Here is a 25,084-nt window from a genome sequence, read left to right on the forward strand (position 1 = left end):
TTGTTTTGTTTTGTTTGTTGCATTCTTGATTTAGATTTATTTTCAAGGATTGTGCTTAGAATATATGTTCATGTAAAGTTTTACTAGTTGCCAATCACTTAAGTGTATATTTGACAAAAAAGCTTTTTGTTGAATCTGCCAATGAACAGTGCTATAAAGCATTGAATATATATTGTCAATGAGCCATAAGACTAGAACAATTATTTTGTTGTTGTTAGATATCTTCCAGAATTCCATCTCTTTAAAATAGTATTAAGATAAAATGTGAATTTTTTTTATTATTATTGTTTTTTTAGTGGTAATGAGATTTTAGTTCCCTCAAATGGAACATCTAGCAGGATTTCCCAGTGAAGCTGGTTAGTCCTTTTATTTGTTGTTTTGCTGATTCTTAACCAGGGAATTAATATGCTCCAAAGTGATATAGGATAGGGCGAAAATAATTTTCTCTAACATTTACATTAGGGACACTTTTGACATCTAATTTTTGATTTTTAAATTTAGTTTCCAACTTTTGTAAAAGAAAAATTATTTTTTAAAAAATATTCTATTTGAGAGAAAGAGGGCAAGAGCACGAGCAGGGGAGAGGGAGAAGAAGCAGACACTCTGCCAAGCAAGGAGGCCAACGTGGGGCTTGATCTTAGGACCCTGAGATCATAACTTGATCTGAACTTAACCCACTGAGCCACCCAGATGCCCCGAAAAATTATTTTATAAAAAAAAAACTTAGCAGGGTCTCTTGTGATCTGTAAACTTACATTTGATATACAAAGGTAAAAGGAATCATTAAAAAAATAAAAATGTTACTGTATTTGAGTACTATTAACTTAAATAACTGGGATAATTTTCACTAGATAAAATATAAAAGTTTATTTAAATAAATTGGATGAGTTTGAATTTCTTAACTGCTGTGCCCTCCCCTTTTATTGATCCTTTCTGTACTTGGCCTAAAAATGCTGAAAACACGGAATATATATCTTGTGAATATTGAAATTTTTCCCTTAAAATCCATTGAACTGTTTCTGTGGAATTAACCTAAATTTAATTTTCCCAGTTTTGTTTAGTTTAAAATGTCAAATCTTCCTTGATGTTACATAGTCCCAAAGTTATATAGTCCTCTAATTCTTCCCTTAAGGAATTAGTTAATTACAAAGGAAAGTTGGAGAAACCTGGTAGACACTACCTCAATCAAGTGGCTAAAGTTAACACCAACAGTAGTGACATAGAAGGGAATCCTGTTTTTCCTGGGAGGATGCACTAAAAGATCTACTTATGAGGAAATCTCAAACATCAGAGGTTCCACAAAGTAATAGCCTATGCTCTTTACAGAATGTGAGGGCCCTGAAAGACAAAGCAAGTCTGAGGATATCTTCCAGTTTAGAACCCAGGGAGACATGACTGCTAAATCCAAAGTGTGACCCTGAATCGGACCCAAACAGGAACTGTGGCACTATAAAGGACATGAGTGGGACAACATGCAAAATTTGGAAAATGTCCTACCATTACCTCAGTATTAATTTCCTGGTTTTGATCATTGTACTGTGATTATAAAAGACAAAGCCTGTTTAGAAAATTAATTTAGGGGTGAAGGGGTATTTGGAACTTATAGGCAAGCAGTTCATAAGAAGATAGCTATGTAGGTAGATAAAAAGTAGAAATAAAATACTAGTATGTAAAAAAAAAATATACTAGTATATGGGGATTTGGGTGAAGGTATAAGGAAATTCTTTGTACTCTTGTACTTTCTATAAGTCTGAGTTTATTCAAAATAGAGAATGTTTCTTTAGAAAAGAAATAATAAGGGTCATGAGGAGAATCTTGAGGTAGATTAACAAAGGTAGCTTTCTTGTTAATCCCTTGCTGAGTTTTCTAGGAAAGGTCTATAGTCTCATGTCTTCAGTTCTAAAATCCAGAATCTCTGAAACTTTCAAAGATTTCTCAAAACTCACTTGGTGTAAAACTGCCTGGACCTGAATATAGCTGCTGCAGAACCTGAGCAGTCCTGGTTGAGGTGGCATTTCTTCTTTCTGCATCCTGTTTACTGTGATTATACATGTATCATAGTATAGAAATACTTACTTCATTGTGGGGTACTGCCCAATATCCCATTGGAGCTGTGAGTTAATGTACAGTATATGCATCTTTCTATTATTCTAAAATCTAAAAAATTTTGAATTCTAAAGTATTTCTGGCCTCTAGAGTTTTAGAAAAAGGGTTGTTGTAGACTATTTGTTCTTCAGTATCTGAATGTTTGAGGGCACAATATGTGCACTGCCCTTCTGGTCTTGGCTCTTACAAGGCACACACACGCACACACACACACATCTGTGTACAACTATACACACACACAGAGTGGAGGAGTTAGATGTCTGCTTCCTTGGCCTCAGGGTTCAGATGAATTAGGCATTAGGGAAATTCCCCAACCATCTCTCGTTAGCACTTTCAGGAACTTTTCTCTGATGATCAGAACTTATAAATATTGTACAGAAGCACAAAGTAAAGAAAAAAATAGTCATAATTTTAATGTTTATTTTCAGTAATAGGTCCACATGAAACTGCATCAGCACAGCTTCCTCGTGACACATCCCTTCCTGCCCCTCTGCCCAAGCAGTGTGTGGTCACCCCACCTCTCCTTTCAGCAGTGTGCAGCCTTCTGGACGGCCTCTTGGTAATTGCTCCAGGAGACACAGCACGTGCTTTTCGGCAGGCCCGTCTCATAGAGCTTCTCTGTAGGTAAGAGAGGAAGGGTGGTGGAGATGAATCAACACCACTCTATTCGTGACTTGGTGTAAGACTTCATGTGTACTGGGGATATATTTTTACTTTTTTTTTTTTTTTTGGCTCATTAGACTGCAGGATTTTGCTTTTGCCAGAATTGTCTTTTGACAATTTTAGTTTGGATCTATGACAGCACTTATATTGGTTTGTTATGTTGGCTGCTACGCACTCCCACCATCCTGATTTTTTTTTTTTAATAATTCAGACGTTTTAAGTCTTATTTGTCCTCCACCACACTCAAGAAATATGATGCATTCAACTTTGTAATTCTAACTGGAAGTGAAAGAGGTCAAGGATTCATCTCACTAGGGTTATATCAGAATAGTGGCCATGGGTTGCAAATCATTGTCAAATTCATTTGGGGTTCTTTTCATTATTGGATATTAAACTCTCTATTACAGAGTATTCTGATAAAATTTAGGAAATCATGATTTTATTCTTTCATTTCATTTTAGCTAATATTAATGAGTTTATGGCAGAACCTTTCGATTATCATATTGGCTATATAGTATAGTAAAAATGGCCATAGATCGTGAATTAGCCTGACTGATAGTCTGATTGTAGTTCATTCACTCCTTAGCATTGCAGTCTTGGGGAAGTTATTTTAATCTCTGGAGTGTCATTAGTAACATCTGTTGAATGGCTTTAGTGTCAGGATTAAGTGCTGATGTGTTAGGACACTTTTTATAGTAACTGTTCCTTTTCTATCTTCCCACATCAGATTACTATACCTACCTCCTGTGGACCACTTAGTTGTTTGCGTTCATCTGCCTGTGAACATTCATCATCTGAAATATCTTCTTCCTTTTTGTCAAATCACAGTGCTTTCTTTTTCTTTTTGAGATATTAAGAAAACTTTAAAAAGAAAGAAGTATCCCTTGTTTCAGCTCACTTGCCATTACTCTTTTACCATTTATATTAAGTTGTGGGATGTGGGTTTGTTCACAGTTACTTGTCATCTTTCTACTAGACCTACTAGAGTTGGAAAAGAAACCTGCTAGTTGGGCAGCTCTGGTGGCTCAGCGGGTTTAGCGCCACCTTCAGTCTGGGGCATGATCCCGGGGACCCAGGATCGAGTTCCGTAACAGGCTCCCTGCATGGAGCCTGCTTCTCCCTCTGCCTGTGTCTCTGCATCTCTCTCTCTCCGTGTCTCTATGAATAAATAAATAAAATGTTTAAAAAAAGAAAAAGAAACCTGCTAGTTGTTTGACTTTTTCTCCTGGATGTTTTCCTGCCTCAAGAACCATCAGAATGAGCTTTAGGAATCCTCTGACTTCTCGAGTCAGTTAGGAGTCTGCTGTGAAATTGAGGCAACAGAGCTATTAAAGGATCTTTTATGGCAAAGACTTATCATATTCTGAACATGTTCTTTATTCCTGGCTTAACAAAATTTTCCTATTTGTTTTGCATTATTTTGTCTTTTACTTTCTAAATCAGAACATATTTCCTAGCAAGTATTTTTCCTATTTTAAATAGGAAACTACCACCAAGGTTTTTCTTTTGTTTGCTTTCCTTCTAAAAGAGCTTCATTATATTTTATTCTGCTTTTCATTAGATGTTTTTTCTTCAGAATTCCTTGCTTCCCACATTTATTAGATAAGATCTTTTCCTGCATTCTAAAATATTATAGGATACCTGTTTGTATACATTTATTATATTTATGAAAATCTTTTCTCTTTATTTTTACTTTTTTTTTTATTTGAGTATAGTTGACACACAATGTTATATTATTTTCAGGTGTGCATTTTAATTAGTCCACAGATTTATGTATTATACTGTGTTCACCACAAGTGTAACTGTCATCTGTCCCGTTACATCAATGTTATAGTATCGCTGACTGTATTCCTTATGTGGTGCCTCTTATTCCTGTGACTTACTCCATAAACTAGAGGTCTATATCTCCCACTCCCCTTCATCCATTTTGCCCAACATGCCCACCCACGTTCTTTCTGGCAACCATTGATTTGTTCTCTGTAAAGATCCTTTCTCTTGAATTCTATTTAAGGTTATATTCAGACTTCAAATACTAATTTATTAATTTTTAATAAGCAACATGCTACTCATTTGGAGGGTTTTCTTTTTCTGCTCTTTGCAGTATTATGGATGCCACCCTCCTAGAGAGCTGTGTGCAGGAGCTGAAGGGTCCACTGCCTTTGTCATCTCCAGTTGAACACACTCAGGCTCAGGTAAGTGTCATGTTTCCCTCTCACCTCATGTCTTTTTGTGCATTTATTTGCTTTAAGTGCCGGGAACATAAATTCTGCTAAAAATATACTAAGCATAGAAGAGGGATGGGAATCTTTCAGAATATACATGGTGTGATTAGGTTATTTCAAAAAGGTTACTTAACATTTTAATTTGAGACATCTTTGCATGGTAGAAAACAGCAGCAGGGTATAAAGATCTAGATTCTTTTCCTGATTCCATTATTAACCAGCTTTTAAAAAAATTTAACCAGCTTTTAAAAAAAATTTTTTTTAATTAACCCACTTAAAATGTTTATCCACCGATCTGGATATCTTTTTTTTAATATTTTTTTATTCATGAGCGACAGAGAGAGAGAGAGAGAGGCAGAGACACAGACCGAGGGAGAAGCAGGCTCCATGCAGGGAGCCCGACGCGGACTCGATCTCAGGTCCCCAGGATCTGGGCTGAAGGCGGTGCTAAACCGCTAAACCGCTGAGCCACCCGAGCTGCCCAGATATGGATATCTTTGAGCACCATATTAAAAAAAAGAGGATATTGTATACACCACCTTCCCATTCTATGATTTTAGGCTATCTCTATCATTTTCACCAAATTGAAGTTGTTAAAATACATAGTGACTTCTATGCATTTTCAAAACCCAGTCTAATAAAAATAAATTTATTTTTGTTCCTTTACAGATACTACTTTTAAGTTCTTGCTTATAGCTAGTGTCTGTATCTAAAGTATGCTTCACAATTCCTTATTATTGCTAATAGGAATGTTGCCTCAAATCAGATTTTTAAGAAGGGCTACAAGATTTATGTAGTATGATAATTAAAGGTGGGCAAAACTAGTAGCTCTTGCTTTGTAGTGCTGTCTTTGAGGTTTCTGAATAGGATAGATACCCTTTTATAAGGTTATGCAACACAGTATGCATTTCCTTCAAAACACTTGTCACAGTGTAGTATTTTTACTTTTGAGTGCATTTATTTGCATTCACTGTCTATCCATCCAACAAATTTTCATTGAGGGCCTACCATGTACCAGGATCTTAGCTATGCAAATAAATATTCTTCCCCTCAAGTTGGGAGAGCAGTTCATGAGGAAATCCACATATAGCTGCTGATGATAGATATCTGAGAAGAAAAACTAAAACAGGAGACAGGGAATGATGTCAGAGCTGCAAGCATAGGGCTCTTCCACTTGGGGTGGTCAGGGAGGTTCTTTCAGATAGGGACATGTAAACTGAAGTATGTCCTGTGAGATGCAGGACCCTTGAGATTGGGTTATGTGTGCTCTATCCAAGAAATATCGAGGCCAGAGTGGCTAGAGTGAATCTGTGAGGGGGAGATGAGGTTGGAGGCTACAGTGAGCTCTGTGAAGGCAATGCTTTGCCCGTTCTTCTGTATCAGCTGTATTCTGAATGCTGAGCACAGTGCCTGTCCTGTGGAAGGTACTCATTCAGTGCTTGTGGAATGAATGAATAACAACAGTAGCAAACATTTACGGGGTGCTTGTTTGTCTAATTTATGTACAAACTCATATGAATCCTCCCAATATTCACATGAAGTATCCTTAGTAGCTTCATTTTAAAAGTAAATGACTGGAAATGTCCAAAGTTGCTCACATGGAAAGGAGTAGAGCTAAGATTCCAGTGTACATGGGTTGGTTCCAGAGCTCACACTTTTACCTACTTCCTCACCTGGCCTTGTGTAGGCTAACTGCTTCTTGGCTGTTTGTCCTCACACAAGATTATTCATTCATTCCAGAAAAGTTCTGGAACCTCTTCTCTGCCAGATTGTGCTCTAGATGCCAACTGACAGATGCATGAACAAAGCAAACACACACGCCTGCCCACATGAATTCTGTCTTTGGTGCAGAAGACAGACAGCAGTAAATAAAATGTGAAGTATTTTATCAGCTGGTGACAAATAGAATGGGAAGAAGAGGGTGGGTGAAAGAGTGTGTGGTAGGGGAAAGAGTGCGTTGTTTTGGCAGGGTGGTCAGAAAGAGGCCTCAGGAGGGAAGATGTGACCTGAGAGTGGAGGTGCTGAGGAAGCAGCGAGTGTAACTAGGTGGAGTGTGGGCTTGCGAGAGGCTTCAGTGACTCTGTGGTTCTCTCTCTGATGCTTCTCATTAGCTCTCACCTTCCATGCCTTCTCTGTTTATGGTAACACTTCCTACATCAGAGTCAGACTTGCTGTAACTGCAATCAATGGTATAGTGTACAAAGGCATCAAAAAAGACTTCATAGCAATAAAGAAACTGAATGTTACAAACTTGCATTTTTACCTGAAAGATGTGTTGAAAATATTTTGTAATCTCTCTTTCTTTATAAAATTATAGGATAAATGGCTTTGGAATCCCCCTTTCTACCTCTTTCAGAATATTGATTCCACAGCTTAGCTACTTAAAAACTTGCTTTCTTTCTCCAAATGGAATTTGAAATTTGACTTTGAAAATACTGCTTCATTTGGCATTACTATACTTGACAGTGTTATTGTGGTCATTAATGGCATATTTGTAATATGAGGAAAATAATGCTTTGTGTGCTCCATATTCATTTTAGATCTTTAAGAATTATGATTTTATTTTTATTAACTTACGTTACGAAGAAAGTGGCTTATAATGGCTTATAATGTATAGAAATATCACTGAGCTAGACTTTTCATATGATATGTCTTGTTTTCCTTTATCTCTTTTTTCAAATAGGTGTCCTTTCTCCTAGAATACCTGTCCTCTTTGTCTAGGCTTCTGCAGTCATGTTTACTGGTAGATCCTGACCTTGTGATTGAGGATGAGCTTCTGAAACCTCTGGTCACAAACATCATTGGGGTCCTCACCATATGCACCAAAGATGTGTTAGGTAAGCTTTATTTTGTAAGTTTAGGATGGAAGCAAATAATACTGAGGAAAAGAGTCTTACTCTGCACCAGATACTCCAAGTTTAAATTTTATGTCATGCTTTGCCAATATTTTGAAGGCTTTTATAATGTGTTTTATACTTTGGATGTTTTAAGTGGTTTCAGGAGACCATTCGAGGCAAATACGTAGTATAATGAAGGAGTATCCCCTGTGCTGTCAGTTTAAATGAAGGCAAAGTTCTGTATGTAGTATTAGCAAAATGCAGTGAGTTTAGGTAGTAATTATTCTTATAAGCTATGGGTACAGCCAAATGACCTACTACTAACTTATTTGCAATAACAAGTATACATAAGTGTAACAAATACCAGAATTTTGGGAAGGTCCTAAATTATTGAAAAAAATACTCTGATAAAAAGTTGAACATAGTACTTAGTAGAAGAGAAAAGTGAAACAATATAGGATCTTTAACAGAATTAAAATATGATAATAAAAAAAGATTTTATAATGCAGTAATTGATAATTTGGCTATTGCTAGGTGACTTTTTGCCTATTCATTCTTAGTTTTTTGAATTTCATGGATTTGCCTGGTTTCAGGTAAGTAAAATGTTTTATGATGCCAGCAAATCTAGTTCACAATGTCTCATTCATGTTAAAATATCCTGGTGCTAGAAGAATACTAATTCCTTACTAAGAAAGTTTACAAGTGATAGTGATATCCTAACTAAGCAAATCAGGATAGACCGATTTGTGAGGCCGATATCACCCCCGTGGGGGAAAAGTCTTAGCTAAACCAATTTGTGACCCTTTAGAGCTCAGTTCTACACAATAAAATCTTATTCCTTAGTATTTAATTTCTTGTATTGGGTTGTCTTGGCTGTCACTTGGGAGGCATTGATACTGAGCTCATCAAAGATAAACAGGAAATAAACAGTATCATTGCTAAAAACTGTAGTGCATGGTTTTGACCGGAGGACTTTTGATTCAACACTTAATCCCAAAGTCATTTGACAAGAGGTAGCCAAGTCATATGGCGAGATGTCCCAAAGTCGTATCATGTCTTGGTTGTCATTGGCTGCCCTGTGGATTTTTTTTTAATTGATTCTCTTGTTTTTGTGTGTGACTTAGGCTTTGAGAATTAAATAAAAATAATGTATGTTTTATTTTTATGTAGGTTATTTGTCACATTATGTCAAGTCCTGAAAATAAAAAATGTCCCTGATATCTGAATGTATATCCATTGGCTAGTTAAGTTAGAAATAATTTTCTCATTCTAATAAACGGTAAAAGTTGAGTAAAAAATTTTTAAGAAATGAATTTTTAAATTTTTTTTGGAAAAATAATAGTGAATAGTATAAAATACTGATTATCTTTCTAGTATATATTTATATTATTTGCTAATTCTCATACATAGTTTGATACATTTTATATGAGTAAATTACATTGAAAGTTATTGAGCAAAAGTAGTTACAAAGTTAAATGGTTTTTTTAAAAATTTTTATTTATTTATGATAGTCACACAGAGAGAGAGAGAGAGGCAGAGACATAGGCAGAGGGAGAAGCAGGCTCCAGGAGCCCAATGTGGGATTTGATCCCGGGTCTCCAGGTTGCGCCCTGGGCCAAAGGCAGGTGCCAAACCACTGCGCCACCCGGGGATCCCATAAAGTTAAATGTTAATTGTGTTTTAATTTTAGCTTTAAACTTAAAATTTTATTTGGTTATATTGAATAAAATCAGTAAGCTTTATTCTTAATTCTTTATATGTATAAAATACAGATATACTGATAGTACATAAACAAGATATACAGGATCTATGGAATTAAAGTTTCATGGGGTTGAGGAGGAGGAAACATTATATCTGAAAAGACTCCTTACAGAGCTGATAATGACAAAAACGTTGAGACACGTACCAAGGATTGCTTTAATCCAAACTCCCTGGAATATGCCATTTCCAAAAGAACCCTGAGATGGAAATCCTTAGTTTTGCTTGGTAATGGAGTTTGGCAAAAGCTGGCAGATACTACTGGTGGCATGATCAGAGAAGACAGTCATCAGATTGCTACTGCTCTCCAGCCTCCATTTGCCAAGTAGAGAGAAAGGAAAGGCTGTCCTTACAATAGAAGGTTAATTGCTACATTCTCAGCTATAGGCAAAGCTGCAGAATCTTATTTCATGTCATATTTTCTTAGAGGGGCACATTTCTTGGTTGTTCAAAGAAATTCTCCTTTCTTTTCTGTCATAACCTTGGCACATTGTACTTCTTAACTTTTATGAAAGTAGCACAAACAATGCCATGCTTTTATAGTATACACAATATATGTTTCCTAAGTTATGGCTTAATATTCAGTTTGCCATACCTTCTGATTTGTTGTTGAATATGCATTAATAAGAGGAGGATATGTGAGTGTGTATTTGTCTCTATGTAGGGGGGTAGATGAAAGAGCTCTTTAAAAAGCAGTGGAAAAGTTCATTGAAATGAATTTTGGATCATGCTCAATTACGTTTGTCTTCATCTGACAGGTGTATGCCTCTTGTGTGTAATGAAGTATCCTGTGAGCTTTGTATTTTCTATTCTTTGTGTTAATAACTTGAAATGTTTTCATTAATTTTATAGATGTAGAATTGATATCTGCTTTTTATCATACATGGACACATTTATTTAACCTTTTGGCTACGCTCCTGAGGAAAGCTGCTACTGCCTCTCTCTCTTCTATTATGATGGGTCTGGCCAAGCACTGGGCAACAGTGATTGGTAAGAAGATACTTGCACTAGGCTGGGGGTCTTTCTGCTAATAAATGTTAAGATAATAATTGTTTACAATTTTTATATATGTATTGTTTTTCTAAAATTATGTAATTATGGCATGGCATTTGAAATAGAAACCAGGGATTTACTTTGAGAAATTTGCAGTGCTCTTGAGGAGCCTCAAAAATACATTTTTGAAAAATTGAAACCCAGTTCAAAAAACTGTAAAAACAAGTTAAGAAAGTCCTATGGTATTTATGAAGAGACATGTGATATGACATGATTATAAAACAATGAGATAGATTTTCATGTGTTGGCATAGAAGCCAGTCTCTTTCTTGACATATATGCACTATAAGTGGGTAAATCTGCAACTAAAATTCTGTATATATGATAACATGGAAACTTAGAGTAGAAATAGTGTGTCGAGACATAAGGATTTTCTTATAGTACAGAAATGCTAAAGCCATAAACATTATTTTTAAGAATGACTATCGTCTAATTTTTCATAAAGTCTCCTTTAAATTATAGCATAGCAGGAAGACCTTTTTTCAACATAAATGCTTATAAAATGTTACTTTTTAAAAATAACTAGTTTAAATGTATTAAAAATAGAGTTCTTTTAAGTTTCCCAGTTACCACTAATGTAGCTGGCTTGTTTTTTTCACATTTTACTATAAATTTAGATGGATGATACATCCACAACCAGAGTGGTAGTGTTGAAGTGAGTTTTATAGGGAAATACATGTTCAATAAGAAGTGGAATTGTTAATTCTGAGTTTACCCTAAGAAGAATAGCACCATTTAGAAATCATTATTTTGTTAGAAGATAGTAAAACTGAAAGAGATTGACTATATAATTGAGATTTTTTTTTACATCCATGGTGGGGATATTTAGTTTACCACCCAAATCACTACTAACATAAAGCAAGGTACTACTCATGTGGGCCATCCAAGCCAAGTGGTCAAATCTGGCCCATGCTCGTTTTGGTAACTAGGATTGTATTGATGATCGTATTGGAACACGGCCACCCTTACTCATTTACATGTTCCCTAGGGTTGCTTTCCTGCTGCAATGATAGAGTTGAATACTGTGACAAAGGCCGATGACCCGGAAAGTGTAGAATATTCATTTCCTCTCTGACCCTCTGCAGAAAAAGTTTGCTGGTCCCTGCTTTATGCCTGTTTACCTGACACTTTCCCTAGTGATAAAATAAGGACATAGTAAATTCACAATCTTTCTACAAAACATGCACACAGTTTATATAATACATGGTGCTAATCAGAAATAAGTTACTGCATAAACAGCTAGCTTTGATCATAGTAACGTTTATGAAAACATAACTAATAAAAATGATCATTGCTATTTCTTGCCATGGAGTTGCTTTTGTTTGTTTTTAGTTTTCAACCCATGTGTTCATACATATTTAAAACATCTTATCACTTTGTAACATGTTATCTCAGTCTTTTTCTCAGACTTGAGTAATATTTAGACATCATTTAAATGAACAGGATTTTCATGAAACACCACTCTCACTAAATTATTTTTCTTGTGTTACTTAAGAAAATAAGAATTTCTTTTAGTCTAAATCTAGGTAGAAATTCTTAGGGTTATAACTCTTATGCAAGTACAAATTCTAAATAATATAAAAGTAAAATATAACAAAATTATAAACCAGTGCTACTCAATAAAATTAGTATAATGCATCAAATGTTCCTTTGATCAAATCAGTGCTCACAACAGGAAATTAATAATGACTGATTCAGTGTAGTTTCTTTTGAATTGGCTTGCCTATTCTTTCTAATCTGTGTTATGTTTGCAAATCTGTGCAAAACCACTCTTGTTCTCTATTCTGAACTACTGTGAAACATTTGTTTCTGCACCATGCCAACACTGCATACTGACTCGTGCAAGTACCATTTAGCATCAACTTGTCTGAAAACAGAAACACAATTATACATGGGTGATCTAGATAGTTCAGAATACAGTTACATGAAATTTTTTTTAGATTAGCACTGAAATAAAAAATGAAAAGTCAAAAACTCCAGGGGCTTTGTCGATCCCAATGGGACCCCAGAGGGGTCAGTACTCATCTATATATAATCCTTTTATTTGGGGTCTTAGCAAATATAGTGTGTATGTGCATTTGTATACACACATACACTTTCATACAAAAAAGAACCTGTATAAAAAGAATGAAATGAAGATTAAATAGATTCCTTGATTCTGTTGTCTTAATGTTGACTGTTTAAATTACCTTTAAACACCAGAGTTTCTCATACTTATAAGTATTGATAGCTTTACTTCATTAGAAATAAAAAGGCTATTAACTTACTCAAATAGATCTGTTCACTTTTTTAATTTTGAAGTTTTCAAACATTTACATAGAAATTATTCTCTCTTAGATATGTTGTGCACATGTGTGAGTTTGTCTACCACATGCCCTACCTTATCTACTGCCAGCCTGCAGTTCCTTTCTATTCTCTTGACTGAAGAAGCAAAAAGGCATCTCCAGGATAAGAATAAAACAAATTCATGCCACACTCCATCAATGGCTTCACTTCTCGATAAAACTCAAGAAAATCAGAAATCTCTAGAACGACTTAATGAAGTAATTCTTCAGGTATGTGATTTCTTGACCTTTCAGAAACTTTGTTTAGTTTTAAATAAATCAGTCTTGGTCTTATAAAAATTTTTTTTCAATCATTTGAATTAAAAAGTAATTAATGTTCATAATGGTCATTTAAATGGAACAAAAGCATGTAAACTTAAGGTAATCATCTCCTCTCCAGTGCTGATCCTCTGATGTTAGCTACTTTCTTTTAATGAATATGATATAAAAATTCAAAATGAAATATTAGAAAAATAAATCCAACAGCTTACTGAAATAGTGTGCCATGTCATGACCAAAGTTTTATATTTCAGGAATGCAAGTATAATTCATAATGTCCTCCCATTTTATTTTATTTTTTTTTTTTGTCCTCCCATTTTAAAGACATGTTTCTGTCTCTGAAAATATATTCATCTAAATGATATTTCATTTATTATATACATTAATTACATATATTTCAGGCGGTTTGTCTATAGAGGTGGGTGGACTTGGTTGGTACATTTGTGAGAAAATACCCCCTTTCTAAGCCACACTGCCTTAAAACTTACCTTGTAAACTTACTTTTTGCAGTCCTAAAATATGAACCAAGAATTTTGTTCATTGAAAAATATTCTGAAATCACTAAATATGATTTTATAAATAGATTAACAAAAAAAAAACCTTGAAGTGCTTCCTAAGTTATATAGTTATTTTTATATAAATAGGAAATTTGCTAGAGTTTTCTAATCATGGTTCTGTGATTTTTCACAACCTTCTCTTGCTAAAAAGTGGAAAAGAAGTAAACTTGTGCCTTGACAGATTTGCTTCCATTCTCCAGTCAGCCAGCCACATTTTATAAAGACAGAAGGTTTTTTCAGTCTTCCAATTTGTTGCTGTCTCTTTGCTGCTTAGAATTTGGGGATTTTTGCCCCATTCTGCCTAGGGGAGTTATGATCTTGCTGGCATGAGCACTTGGCATTGTATGCAGTGCCTCTGATTATGTTGGAATGCAGACGAGGCTAATAGAGGCCAGGGGCGGCTCCTGGTCCAGTGAAGGTGGGGCTCTGAGTTCTTCGGAGACTTTTGTCTCTGTCTCCTTTGCCCAACAGACTACCGTTATTTTCAGAGCACAGATAGGGAGACTGATAAATGGTCTCCGACATTTTCTTCTGTTTCCAGCAGCATCTTCAGAAGCTGGAACCCTAGGGGGAAAAGGTCCTCACAGCATTGCTGAAAGTCACTTACCTTGAGAGACCATGGCTTCTTCCCTGTAGCTACTGCCTCACTTGCTACACTCAGTTCTTAGTTTAAAACCAAAGCTGGATAGTATGTCAGTTACCTTTTTCCCCATCAGAACACCAGGCTTTATTCGATTAACTGAGTCTCATTTTGCACTTTAAAGAATATTCTAAGAGGAAACTCAAATTCACACCTTTACAGTGATCTTCCCCCAATTCAAAAGCATTATTAATCTGCTAATTTGGGCTTTAGTGGAATACTTTTTGACTAGGGAAGGGGCCTTCTCTCTTAACCAACATGCTTTCCCCTAAAGGGAATATAAATGATTCCTGGAGTCCCTGCATCCTTTTCTCTTCTTCTTCTTCTTCTTTTTTTTTTTTTTTTTTTAAGGTTTTATTTATTCATGAGAGAGACAGAGAGAGAGAGAGAGAGAGAGAGAGAGAAAGGCAGAGACACAGGCAGAGGGAGAAGCAGGCTTTATGCAGGGAGCCTGAAGTGGGACTCCATCCCAGGTCTCCAGGATCACGCCCTGGGCTAAAGGCAGTGCTAAACCGCTGAGCCACCCAGGTTGCCCCTGCGTCCTTTTCTTCCCCTCTCCTTTGCCCAGGCCAGGAATGCCCACTAGCTCTGGGAGCCTTGACTCACATGACTGTGGGTCCTCCTGGACCAGGTGAAATTTAAAGACCTCTATCCAGGCCAAACGAAAGCTATTTTATTTCTTAGCTGTTTTCTTTCACTTTATGGTCATGCTGTTTCAAGGAATCATGATTAGGCTTGTGACAAATAAAAATTCATGTTGGTTGATGCATCAGATTAAAATAAACATATATAGGAAAAGTTCTGTGCTGCAAGAGTTTACTAAATTTACCCTGCTCCTTATTTTTCCTTAATATTTTGTAATATTATTCATTATAAAAGTTATATTATCTTTTGCTGTTACCTTCCTGGCCAAGGAAAATGAGGTATTCTAGAGCCACAGGGTATTTCAATGATTTTCCTAATGACTAGCCAATTTTCCTCTCCATTTCCTCCAAATTATAAAAGATACAAGGTATTGTGTGGATATGGCTATTTTAACCAATTATATAAACTGGTTTTCCTAATAATTCATACTCTTCTCATTCACATAAACAGTAGAATATAAATATATAATATTTGTTAGAAGGGCACAAGCAAGTTTAAGACAAAAATAAATAAATAAATAAATAAATAAATAAATAAATAAATAAATAAATAAATAAATAAGGGAAGTATCCCTGTGACATACTTAGGAGAAAATGTATGCCTCACGTGAGATGGGACATTTATTAATGAGCTTTATTAAACTATAAACACTATGTTTTCTTTACTCTGCCCTATATAAATATGATATGTGAGTTAAAATGTTATTCAAATACATGAAACAGCAATATATAATAATAAATTACATACATTTCTTAATATACATGTGTGTAGGCTGTGCATTGTGCCAGATTTTATACAAAGGAAAGTAAAATATACAGTCTTTAAATGGTCAGAAGAAATAATATACTAAAATTGATGACCTTCAAAGATTTATTTCAATTCTCTGTAAAACCTTACTCAAAAATATTAGACGTGTGGCCTTAATTAAGCATGTCATTTAACCTCTTGTGTTTCAGTTCTTAAAATGCAAATGTAAAATGAGAGGGTTGTATTAAATTTATATAAGCTAGCTCTAAAACTCTCTATCCTCCTAATAGATTGTTATGTTGTAACTTCAATTAAAATGTCTTGACAGAGAATCTTTTAAGTGGCTGCTTTACCAAACTCTCTCCCATAGTGGGTACATGGTGAAAGTGTGCATTTGGTATTTATATCTTAAATTATGTGCAAGTTTATTTTTCATAATTCCATTTTGAGGAGGTTTGAGGGTTTGAATATTCTCTTAGAAACTATTCTGTCTTTTGACATATATGTCTTATGATATTTCTCTTTTGACCATAACATATTGAACACATTTGACTTAATGGAGATTTTGCCTTCCCTAGTGGGAAAATATATTTCATTTGCAAATACATGTAAGAAGAGTAGTAAAAACTTTCAGTAATAATAAATTTTGCTCATAATTGAGATGTTGATTTAATTTTGCTCTTTATATTTAGTCTGATATTTAAGGATAGTAATGGAAGCAAACAACCTCTTATTTCACATTTTAGGAGATAGGTTTTGTACTAGAGATTAGTGAATGGTGAAGTTCAAGAGTAAATCTTTTGGAGAGAAGGCTTATCTATTTGAGATACTGCTGTGACAGTGAATGTTCACGGTAATTTAAAAAACTTATTCTTTATATCAGTGCCTTTTGGAAAGAAAGCAGAGTCTTGAACTAGAATACCTAGATCACTTAATGTATAGAAGGGAATAGATCTAAAAAGAGCATAAAATTTAAATAAATTACATTAAGTCCTGATTTTCTTTCTTCCTGTAGTTGATGAAAAAACATGATGTTTTTTGCTCTATATCCTCTTGATTTATTTTTCCTCTTTCGTGTATCTGCATCACCCAGTAGTAGCTTGTTGTCTGTCACGTCCAACTATCTGACATGGGATCTTAGCCTCTGCCTTCTTGCTCCCAGGCGTCTCACTCTGAGCCATATGCTCCTACTCTGTGCACAGATAGATGCTCAAAACAACTTCTCAGCCTGTAATAAGCACTATGTGGAAAATGGTAGAAATCAAATCCTCTACTCTGACCTGTGGTTGAAAAGTATGAAGATTTACTAGATGTTAATCCTGTTTATTTCTTTTTTGTTTGTTTTTAGTTTTTGGCTTTCATATCAGTTTTTCTATGTATTCATTTTAGAGCGCCAAACAGGTTTATAAGTTTTGTACCCAACTAGAAGATTTCTGCCTTTTTCCTTTATTTCCGTCTTAGAGACAACTACTCATACCTCTTTTAGCTGATTGTTTTATGCTTCCCTTCCATGTCTCTAAATAGCATGCTTGTATTTCTCTATCTTAAACATTATCTGTTGACTTGCTGCTTTGGAAAATGAGACTTCAGTTCCCTTTCCAGGCTCCACCCACCTACCTGGCCATAGTGGGCTTTCTTCTTGTTTCCTGCTTTCCTGTATCTTCACGGGGACTAGAGATAAGGCATGTATGGTGGTAAGTCTGAAAATACTGCACACTTTTGAACTGTGCTGCAGACAGTGTCCCTCTTTCTCTGCCTGCCCAACTTCCTTTTTCCTTAGAGGTAACTGTTGTATTATTTTTAAATTTGCTGATTTTCTATTATTACTAATAAGTTTCGTGCACTTTGCCAGCAATCAGATGTCCTCTCACTGTATTCAAACATGTCAGAACTTAATAAACTTAAGTTTTCTTCTTCTTACATAATTTCTCTTTTCTTTGTTTTTTCTACTCTTTATTTTGGTTTCTTTTTTCTGGTTAGAGCTTTTCTCACGTATCTGGTAATCTTGGTTGTCTGCTGCATTTGAAACTGGGAGACTTAAGTTAGATGGAAAGCCCTGCACATCTGAGTGGAGCCTGTCCACTACAAGTGGTATGGTGTAAGGGGATTTGGGCACAGCCCTTTGTACCCTGCCTTCTTGATCTTGTCAAAATCTCTAGAGAAGAATATTCTCATCTCCTGCCTGGAATGAAAATCCAACTGCCAAGTGTTTTGCCACAAAGTAGGAGGAAGAGAGCTGGGGTCTTAGAAGTCGATTTGCACATGTCACTTAATCCTTCCTGTTTTCAGTGTAATACCCCCACCACAAATATGCCTCATATTTGCCAATTTAGAACCTTTCTAATTTATCCTCTCCAGAGACTAAATTTCCAGGATCTTGCAAGGGGTAGGGGGAGGAAGAATGACTTGTCTGTGCAGAGATTTGTGGGTGGCAGGGAAAACTTGGTCCTCAAACTGCTTTTCAGAGACTTTTCAAACAATTCTCCTTTGTTCTCACTTCCAGGGGTACCTGGTGCTAAATTTCCTCAGCTCTTTGCAATTCATTGTATGGATAGGGGTGATATTCTGGGTTCTCAAGCCTGCTAATGCATTTGTTGTTCACCCATGTGCTTTCTAGTTTCCCAGACTTGTCATGTGAATCACTGAGTGAGTGTGTTTGTCTGTCTGTCTTGATGTTTAATCCCGTTTCTATCATTTCGGTGAGATTTCATGAGGGAATAAAAGACACATTTGTGTGTACAACTGTTTCCTTAGAACTCTGACCTCTTTTTTCTGCCTCATTGCTGCAGAGAATAGATGAGTAATATATTTTAGTGAGATCATTTTAGTTTTTCTCAAAACATTAATGCATGCAGTTTCAATAAGGGTATGTATATGAGAGTGATTTTCTTGTTAGTGGTGAAGATTAAGTTTATAGGCAAATTAGGATGCTCATAATTAACTATAATTATAGACTATGCTCCAAACATATTCATTATCCTAAATAATTTTCTGCCTTTTCCCCCCACCTTCTTCATGGTCACATTAGCATGATCTTTATCAAGCATCCCTGGGCCCAGACATGTAGTATCTAACTCATTGGCTAAATAGGTTACCTGCCTGGTTAGAGGCAGCAGCCCGAGTGAGATATTTAAGGTGAAATCACACTGCCCCTGGTGATGGGGCTGGAAGGGCCCCCAATTCTGCAGGCTCCTCCAGTGTTACACTGCCAAGTGTAGGCCAGTCAGGAATAGTGAAGTTGCATCTGTGTATGATATACTGTGTTTTATGTAAAATTTTATTATTTTGAACTTAATTTTAATGATGATATTATAAAACTGGATCATTGAGAATTACTAGTAGAAGGAAAAATTATAACTATGAATTATATCTAATATTTATAAGTCATATGAGGTGTTTCTAGTTCTTACACTGGAATTTATGAACCCTTTGAAATTGTAATTAAACTTCATATGTATATACACGTGAGAATCTTATCACAAAAGATTTCACCTGAATGTACTTAAGCCTTTAGAGCTACAGCACCCAGTAAATGAGAAATACAGAGCAGAGAATACACCTTCAAATCATCACAAGGAAGCAACCACACAAACCCAGGATGTGGGACATTCTGTAGGATGACTGATCTGGTTTATTCAACAACTCAACAGCATGAGGGAACAAAATGAAAAACTCTGTTGGGTGGGTTGAGAGGTGTGAGGGATGGCAAGTGCTCTAGATTTAGGAGATATATAGATACAGCTTTATTAAGTGCTGATTCCAATAAACCAACTGTGAGGAGACATTTTTGAGACAAAAGAGAAAATCTGAATTTGGACTGGATATTAGGTTGATACCAAGATAAATTATTAAATACGTTAAGCATGATAATGGCTTTATGGGCATATATATTAGAATATGATATTATATGATATCTAGTATTGAAATAGTTCAACCAAAAATTTTTAAAAAGAGAATGTTATTCTGTTTCCTTCACTCTTGCACATATTTGAAATTTTTGATTATGAAAATTTTTTTAACTTGTAAATATCAAATGTATAAAAGAAACATACCAAAATGTTAGTATTTTCAAAATTACAAGTGATTTTGTTAAAGTTAAGTAAGTCAACAAAATTAATAATATTTTTTTTGAAAAACGTAATATGACAGATATATGTTACTGTAGAAATGCAAGCTAGAAAGAACCACATCCCCTGAGAAATGGGTATATTGGTGGAAGTCAAGGGATGGGGATGTGTCTCAAGAAGAAGATAGAAGGAATTTGATGGCAGTTCTATTCAGTTCTCTGAGGGCCCTTTTTAGTAAGTTACGTAGATATATGTACATTCCCTGGTGAATTTGAGTAAGAGCACAGTTTTTGCTTTACATGATGAGCCTTTGAGAATGATTGTTGCCTTTTCCATACTGTAAATTTCTTCTACAGTCCTTTTCACACAGAGCATTCTCAATCTCAAATCTTAATGATTTATCAAGTTCCAGTGAATTTCATGGAGTAGTTGAAACCTAGCAATACCTTTTAAAAAGACTACATCTTTTATTCACAACGGTTTTGCTCCAGATTAAGTTTTTCTTCAAGGCAGTTTGATATATATTCTTTGCAGTGCTATGAAGGAAAATCCTCCAAAGATGTCCTGAAAAGAGTTGCTGCAAATACACTGATGTCACTTCTGGCTGTCAGTAGAAGAGCACAGAGACAGGCTTTGAAAGGTAACCATGTGACACATCAACTTTTATGGCATATTGTCAGGTCATATATTTTACTGCTTATTAATTTTAATTTTCTTTGGAATCAAAATGTAAAGAACTTATAATCTCAGTGATTAAAAAGTTTTTCTCATACAGAAACATAGTAAATATGCATAACTTTTAAAATAAAAAGATAACATATGTAGATTACTTTTTGAGTAATGATTCTTAATCTAGAGACTATATAAATATTAGGGAAGCTTTTTTTTTTTTAAAAAGATTTTACTTATTTATTTGAGAGACAAAGAGGGAGCGCATGACTGAGGGGAGGAGAAGAGGTAGAGGGAGAAGCAGATTTCCATGCTGAGCAGGGAGCCTGTCGCAGGGCTGGATCCTAGGACCCTGAGATCATGACCTGAGCCGAAATCAAGAGTAGAATGCTTAACTGACTGAGCCACCCAGGTACGCCTATTAGGAAAACTTTAAAAAGTATCACATCACTCAGTTTCATAATACTTAAATATTTGTAACCACAAGCACATATTGCATACTTGAAAAAAAAAACCACACAGTCTTGATAGTAGTAACAACGGTGTTAGATGATCCTATATTTTCACATAAATTTCCCTTCCAGAATGTTGTGACTTCTTGTCTGTAACTGGGGGAACACAGGTCTAAGAGTTAAAGAGAATAACATCAACATCAAGTCTGGTAATTTCAATTGTGATTTGCTATTAAAGCATATTATGCATGCCTCAGAACATAAAGTAGATTTGGGGAGTATCATACTAAATTGAAAACATTGAAATTGTTAAACATTTTAGTTCTCTTTTCTCTGATCTGTTAATCTCCCACTGAAAATAGCAAAATGAAGTTGGTCAGAAATACACACATTATTTTTTGGAGACTTTGTTATATATGGTTTCAACTTATTTGGGAATGGAATATCCTTTTGATTATTTTGGATTTTATCTTTCAGCTGATCTAATAGACAGCTGCATGGAGCAGATGAAGCACATTAATGCCCAGCTGAACCTAGATTCTCTTAGGCCTGGGAAAGCAACCCTAAAGAAACAGGTAACTGTGAATTCCAGATATCTGGATGGATGAAGGAGTGACATGGAGACCATCACTCCAGTTTCCTGTGCTTATACATGACATCATATTTGGTAGAAATGTGTATCTGATTTAGAAGGGAGATATAGTTAGATAAATTAATAGGATTTCTACATTAGCAGCTTTGGGCTTGGGCTTGTGTGTGTATATATGACTTAAGTTTCATTTAAAGATCTTAAAATGAGGTTTACGTATTACATGTTTTTGTTACTGTAAACATTTTGGAGTGTGTATATTTCACCAGATAAATTGTTTATACTACAAAAGAAGATATTTTCTCAAAGCAAGCATGGGTGCACTAGGAATGAGATATAACATACTAAGCTTTTCTATGTGCCAAGGAACTGTTCTAAGTATGTCATATTTGTTATCTCATGAACACGCAGGCCAACACAGTCATACAGCTAGGAACTGATAAAGCCAGTAGTTGCTCTGTATCTGGGTGGTTGTAGAGCTGGTATTCCTAATCTCTGTTTATTCCTTCTATGACTTTTGAATGTCTCTTTCTAGCATTGAGTTTACTGGACTCATGTTCAAAATGCATGCTTATGTAAGCTCAAGATAACACCATTTTTATATAGTACTGATGATAATAATGTTTAAAAAAATAGTCTGCCATACAGGCTTATTGAGAAGATGAATGCATATGTATATAAACTTATAAATATACGTAAATATGTATATAGCTAAGGCCATTATAGCAGTGACCTATGTAATAACTTTTGTTGTGTTTTATAAGAAACCAAGAAAACATCTTATTTAATAATTTTCTTGATGCAGGGGGTTACATGTTTGTTAGTTTCTTTTCTTCTTTTTCCTTTTCTTCTCTAGGCAAAGGTTCTTTACTTCATCATTGAGAAAGTCAGCCAACACCTGATATGATTGAAAACCAGTCAGTACCTGCTTCACTTTATTGAGATGAAACATGGAGCCTATTATATATCTCAGTTCCTCCATGCTTGATAGAACAGAAATAGCTTTTTCGTAGCGGATGTGCTTCTTGAGATATGGTCATCTTTTAGAGATCATTAGCTTGTCAGTCCCCTCAGAGTTATGGTGGTCAGGTGCCACGAGAGCATACCTGCATTGTAATGTGACTCAAAGGAGAAGGAATTACTTTATATAAAAAGTTGAATATGGGCAGCCCTGGTGGCTCGGCAATTTAGCACTGCCTTTGGCCCAGGATGTGGTCCTGGAGACCCAGGATCGAGTCCCGCGTCGGGCCCCCTGTGTGGACCCTGCTTCTCCCTCAGCCTGTGTCTCTGCCTCTCTCATTGTGTGTCTCTCATGAATAAATAAATAAAATCTTTTTTTTTTAAAGTTGAATATGCCATTGTGTTCAGATTTTTAAACTGCTTTTTGTTTAAACAGGAGGATGGTTTTATTAAAGAGTTAAGCATTGCCATGCAGCTTCTAAGAAACTGTCTTTATCAAAATGAAGAGTGTAAAGTAAGTAAAACGATGCTTCAAAATTTTGATAGTAATGCTGGCATTAAACTAATTTTTAGGGGATCCCTGGATGGCTCAGCGGTTTGGCAACCTGCCTTTGACCCAGGGCATGATCCTGGAGTCGCTGGATCAAGTCCCACATCGGGCTCTCTGCATGGAGCCTGCTTCTCCCTCTGCCTGTGTCTCTGCCTCTCTCTCTGTGTGTCTCTCATGAATAAATAAATGAAATCTTTAAAAAAAAAAACAAAACAGTAATTTTTATATGAGATAATATAGAAGGAAGCATGAAAAACTCTTCAGATTTTTTTTGATGCATAGCTGATTGGTCCGTAAAGTCATTGTTAATTCATAGAAATGGATGCATCTTGTTATTCTTTAACATTGATGGCATTTCTTGTTTATATCAGCATTTTAACTTTATCCCTGAAACTTCAGGCAGCTAAAGCAAACTTGAGCTTCTTTCTCTATGGTTACACATTTTAGTTGTGTTTTTTACTAAGATGGAGTTAAGTGGTACATCTTATAAAGCAGAGTTCTTTCAAAGTCCGTTGTCAAGCAGCGTCTAGGAAATAAGTGTATCCATAAGGAAAAAAGAGTGTCTCCTGTTTGGGTAGAAAATGCTTACTGCTGTCACTGAGCATGGTCCTGTTCACCTTGGGAGGCTTTTCACCTCTTGCTGTGCCGGCTTATTCTGCCCCTTGACTCCGCCCCTTTGCCTGGGAAGTACTGAGGTGTTTTGTTGTGTCTGTGAGCATTGATGCTGTCATTCATTCATTCATTTACTTATAATTTTTAAAAAGATTTATTTATTCATTCTGGGAGAGAGGGAGAACGTACGTACGTGAGCAGGGGGAAGGGCATAGGGAAAGAATCTCAAGCAGACTCCCTGCTGAGCAGGGAGCCCGACATAGGGTGCTATCCCAGAACCCTGAGATCATGACCTGAGCCAAAATCAAGAGCTGGCTGTTCAACTGACTCAGCCACCAGGCGCCCCATTGATGCTGTTATTTAAAATACTGTGTTAGTAACTGTTATATAAGATACAGTGTCTTGAGCTCTTTGATTTGCTTTGTCATGGTGATACAACACTTTTGAAGCACTAGCTTTCACACAGAAATACTGTGGAAAATGAATAAGAGAAAGATAAATTATAGGAGCTTCCTTTTTAAAAAAGTTCTTTTTTTTTTTGCTTTTACTTGTGATGAAATTGGAAAAAACATTTCTAGAAAATGAACATTTTGAACATACTCCTTAGGCTGTGTTAATTTGTTCATGATGTGTTACTAGCAATTTACATTTCAAAACAATTTGATGGGAATTAAATGTTTATCAATTTTACTAAAATTCCCAATGTATGAAGTTTTTACTCAAAATGGAGGTGTCATTTACTAAATTTGTGATCCCTTATGCTACATAGTGTGCTTGTGACTGGATGCAGTTGATATTAATCCATGACACCTTACACTGGGAATACCCTGGAACACTTTCCAGGTAGGATCTGCTCATAGAGATTTATGAGATGCTAGCTAGTACTGGTTATAAATACAGTGTTCACATTTGTGTCACATTAGCGATCTATGAAAGTGTAATTTCTCACTAAGGCAAAGCATTTTTACATTTCCAAGTTGTTTAATAAGGAATAAATTTGAAGAGTACTTAGATTACTCTTGAGTATAAATACAGTCCTATGGGGTAAAGATTCTTAATTTCTTTTCCTGTTCCAACTTACCTGTGGAGTATCAGATGCTCCCAGTACTAATCATTTGGTACTCTTATGGTAATTCAGCAAGTCATGCATGCCTCCCTTACACCAGCATACACGTGGGACATTAAAGAGTTTCCATACTGGGAAGATGGTGATAGCTGTGAGGTAAATAGAATTGGGCAAGGTTAGAGGTAAAGGATAGGTGGGAGATGATGAGACCGCAGCTGGGGCAGGTGGAGAAGCGAAGGAGGATAGGGAGATACTGAGGAGAAAAGAGAAATGTAGAATGATTTCCAGG

The 25,084-nt window shown here is 35.6% G+C and overlaps 1 protein-coding gene across 11 annotated transcripts in view; it reads left to right on the forward strand.

Annotated features, from left to right (window-relative positions):
* RTTN (rotatin) overlaps nt 1–25,084 on the forward strand; it is a 142,471-nt gene that overhangs the window by 102,280 nt on the left and 15,107 nt on the right. For 6 of the 11 annotated variants that reach the window (XR_012028185.1, XM_072820483.1, XM_072820491.1 and 3 more), the window contains 8 exons: nt 2,535–2,730; nt 4,871–4,961; nt 7,675–7,828; nt 10,439–10,576; nt 12,976–13,193; nt 20,432–20,537; nt 21,496–21,593; nt 23,004–23,081. Coding sequence is in view for 7 of the 11 variants with exons in the window: in XM_072820483.1 (XP_072676584.1) it covers nt 2,535–2,730; nt 4,871–4,961; nt 7,675–7,828; nt 10,439–10,576; nt 12,976–13,193; nt 20,432–20,537; nt 21,496–21,593; nt 23,004–23,081 (1,079 nt within the window). In the remaining 4 variants the exon portion in view is untranslated. Of the gene's footprint in view, nt 1–2,534; nt 2,731–4,870; nt 4,962–7,674; nt 7,829–10,438; nt 10,577–12,975; nt 13,194–20,431; nt 20,538–20,795; nt 20,979–21,495; nt 21,594–23,003; nt 23,082–24,498; nt 24,573–25,084 lie in introns of those variants that run through there. The other 5 variants (XR_012028187.1, XR_012028186.1, XR_012028188.1 and 2 more) reach the window with 4 other exon arrangements.

This window comes from Canis lupus, chromosome 1, assembly GCF_048164855.1.
Source record: "Canis lupus baileyi chromosome 1, mCanLup2.hap1, whole genome shotgun sequence".
NCBI classification, from domain to species: Eukaryota; Metazoa; Chordata; class Mammalia; order Carnivora; family Canidae; genus Canis; species Canis lupus.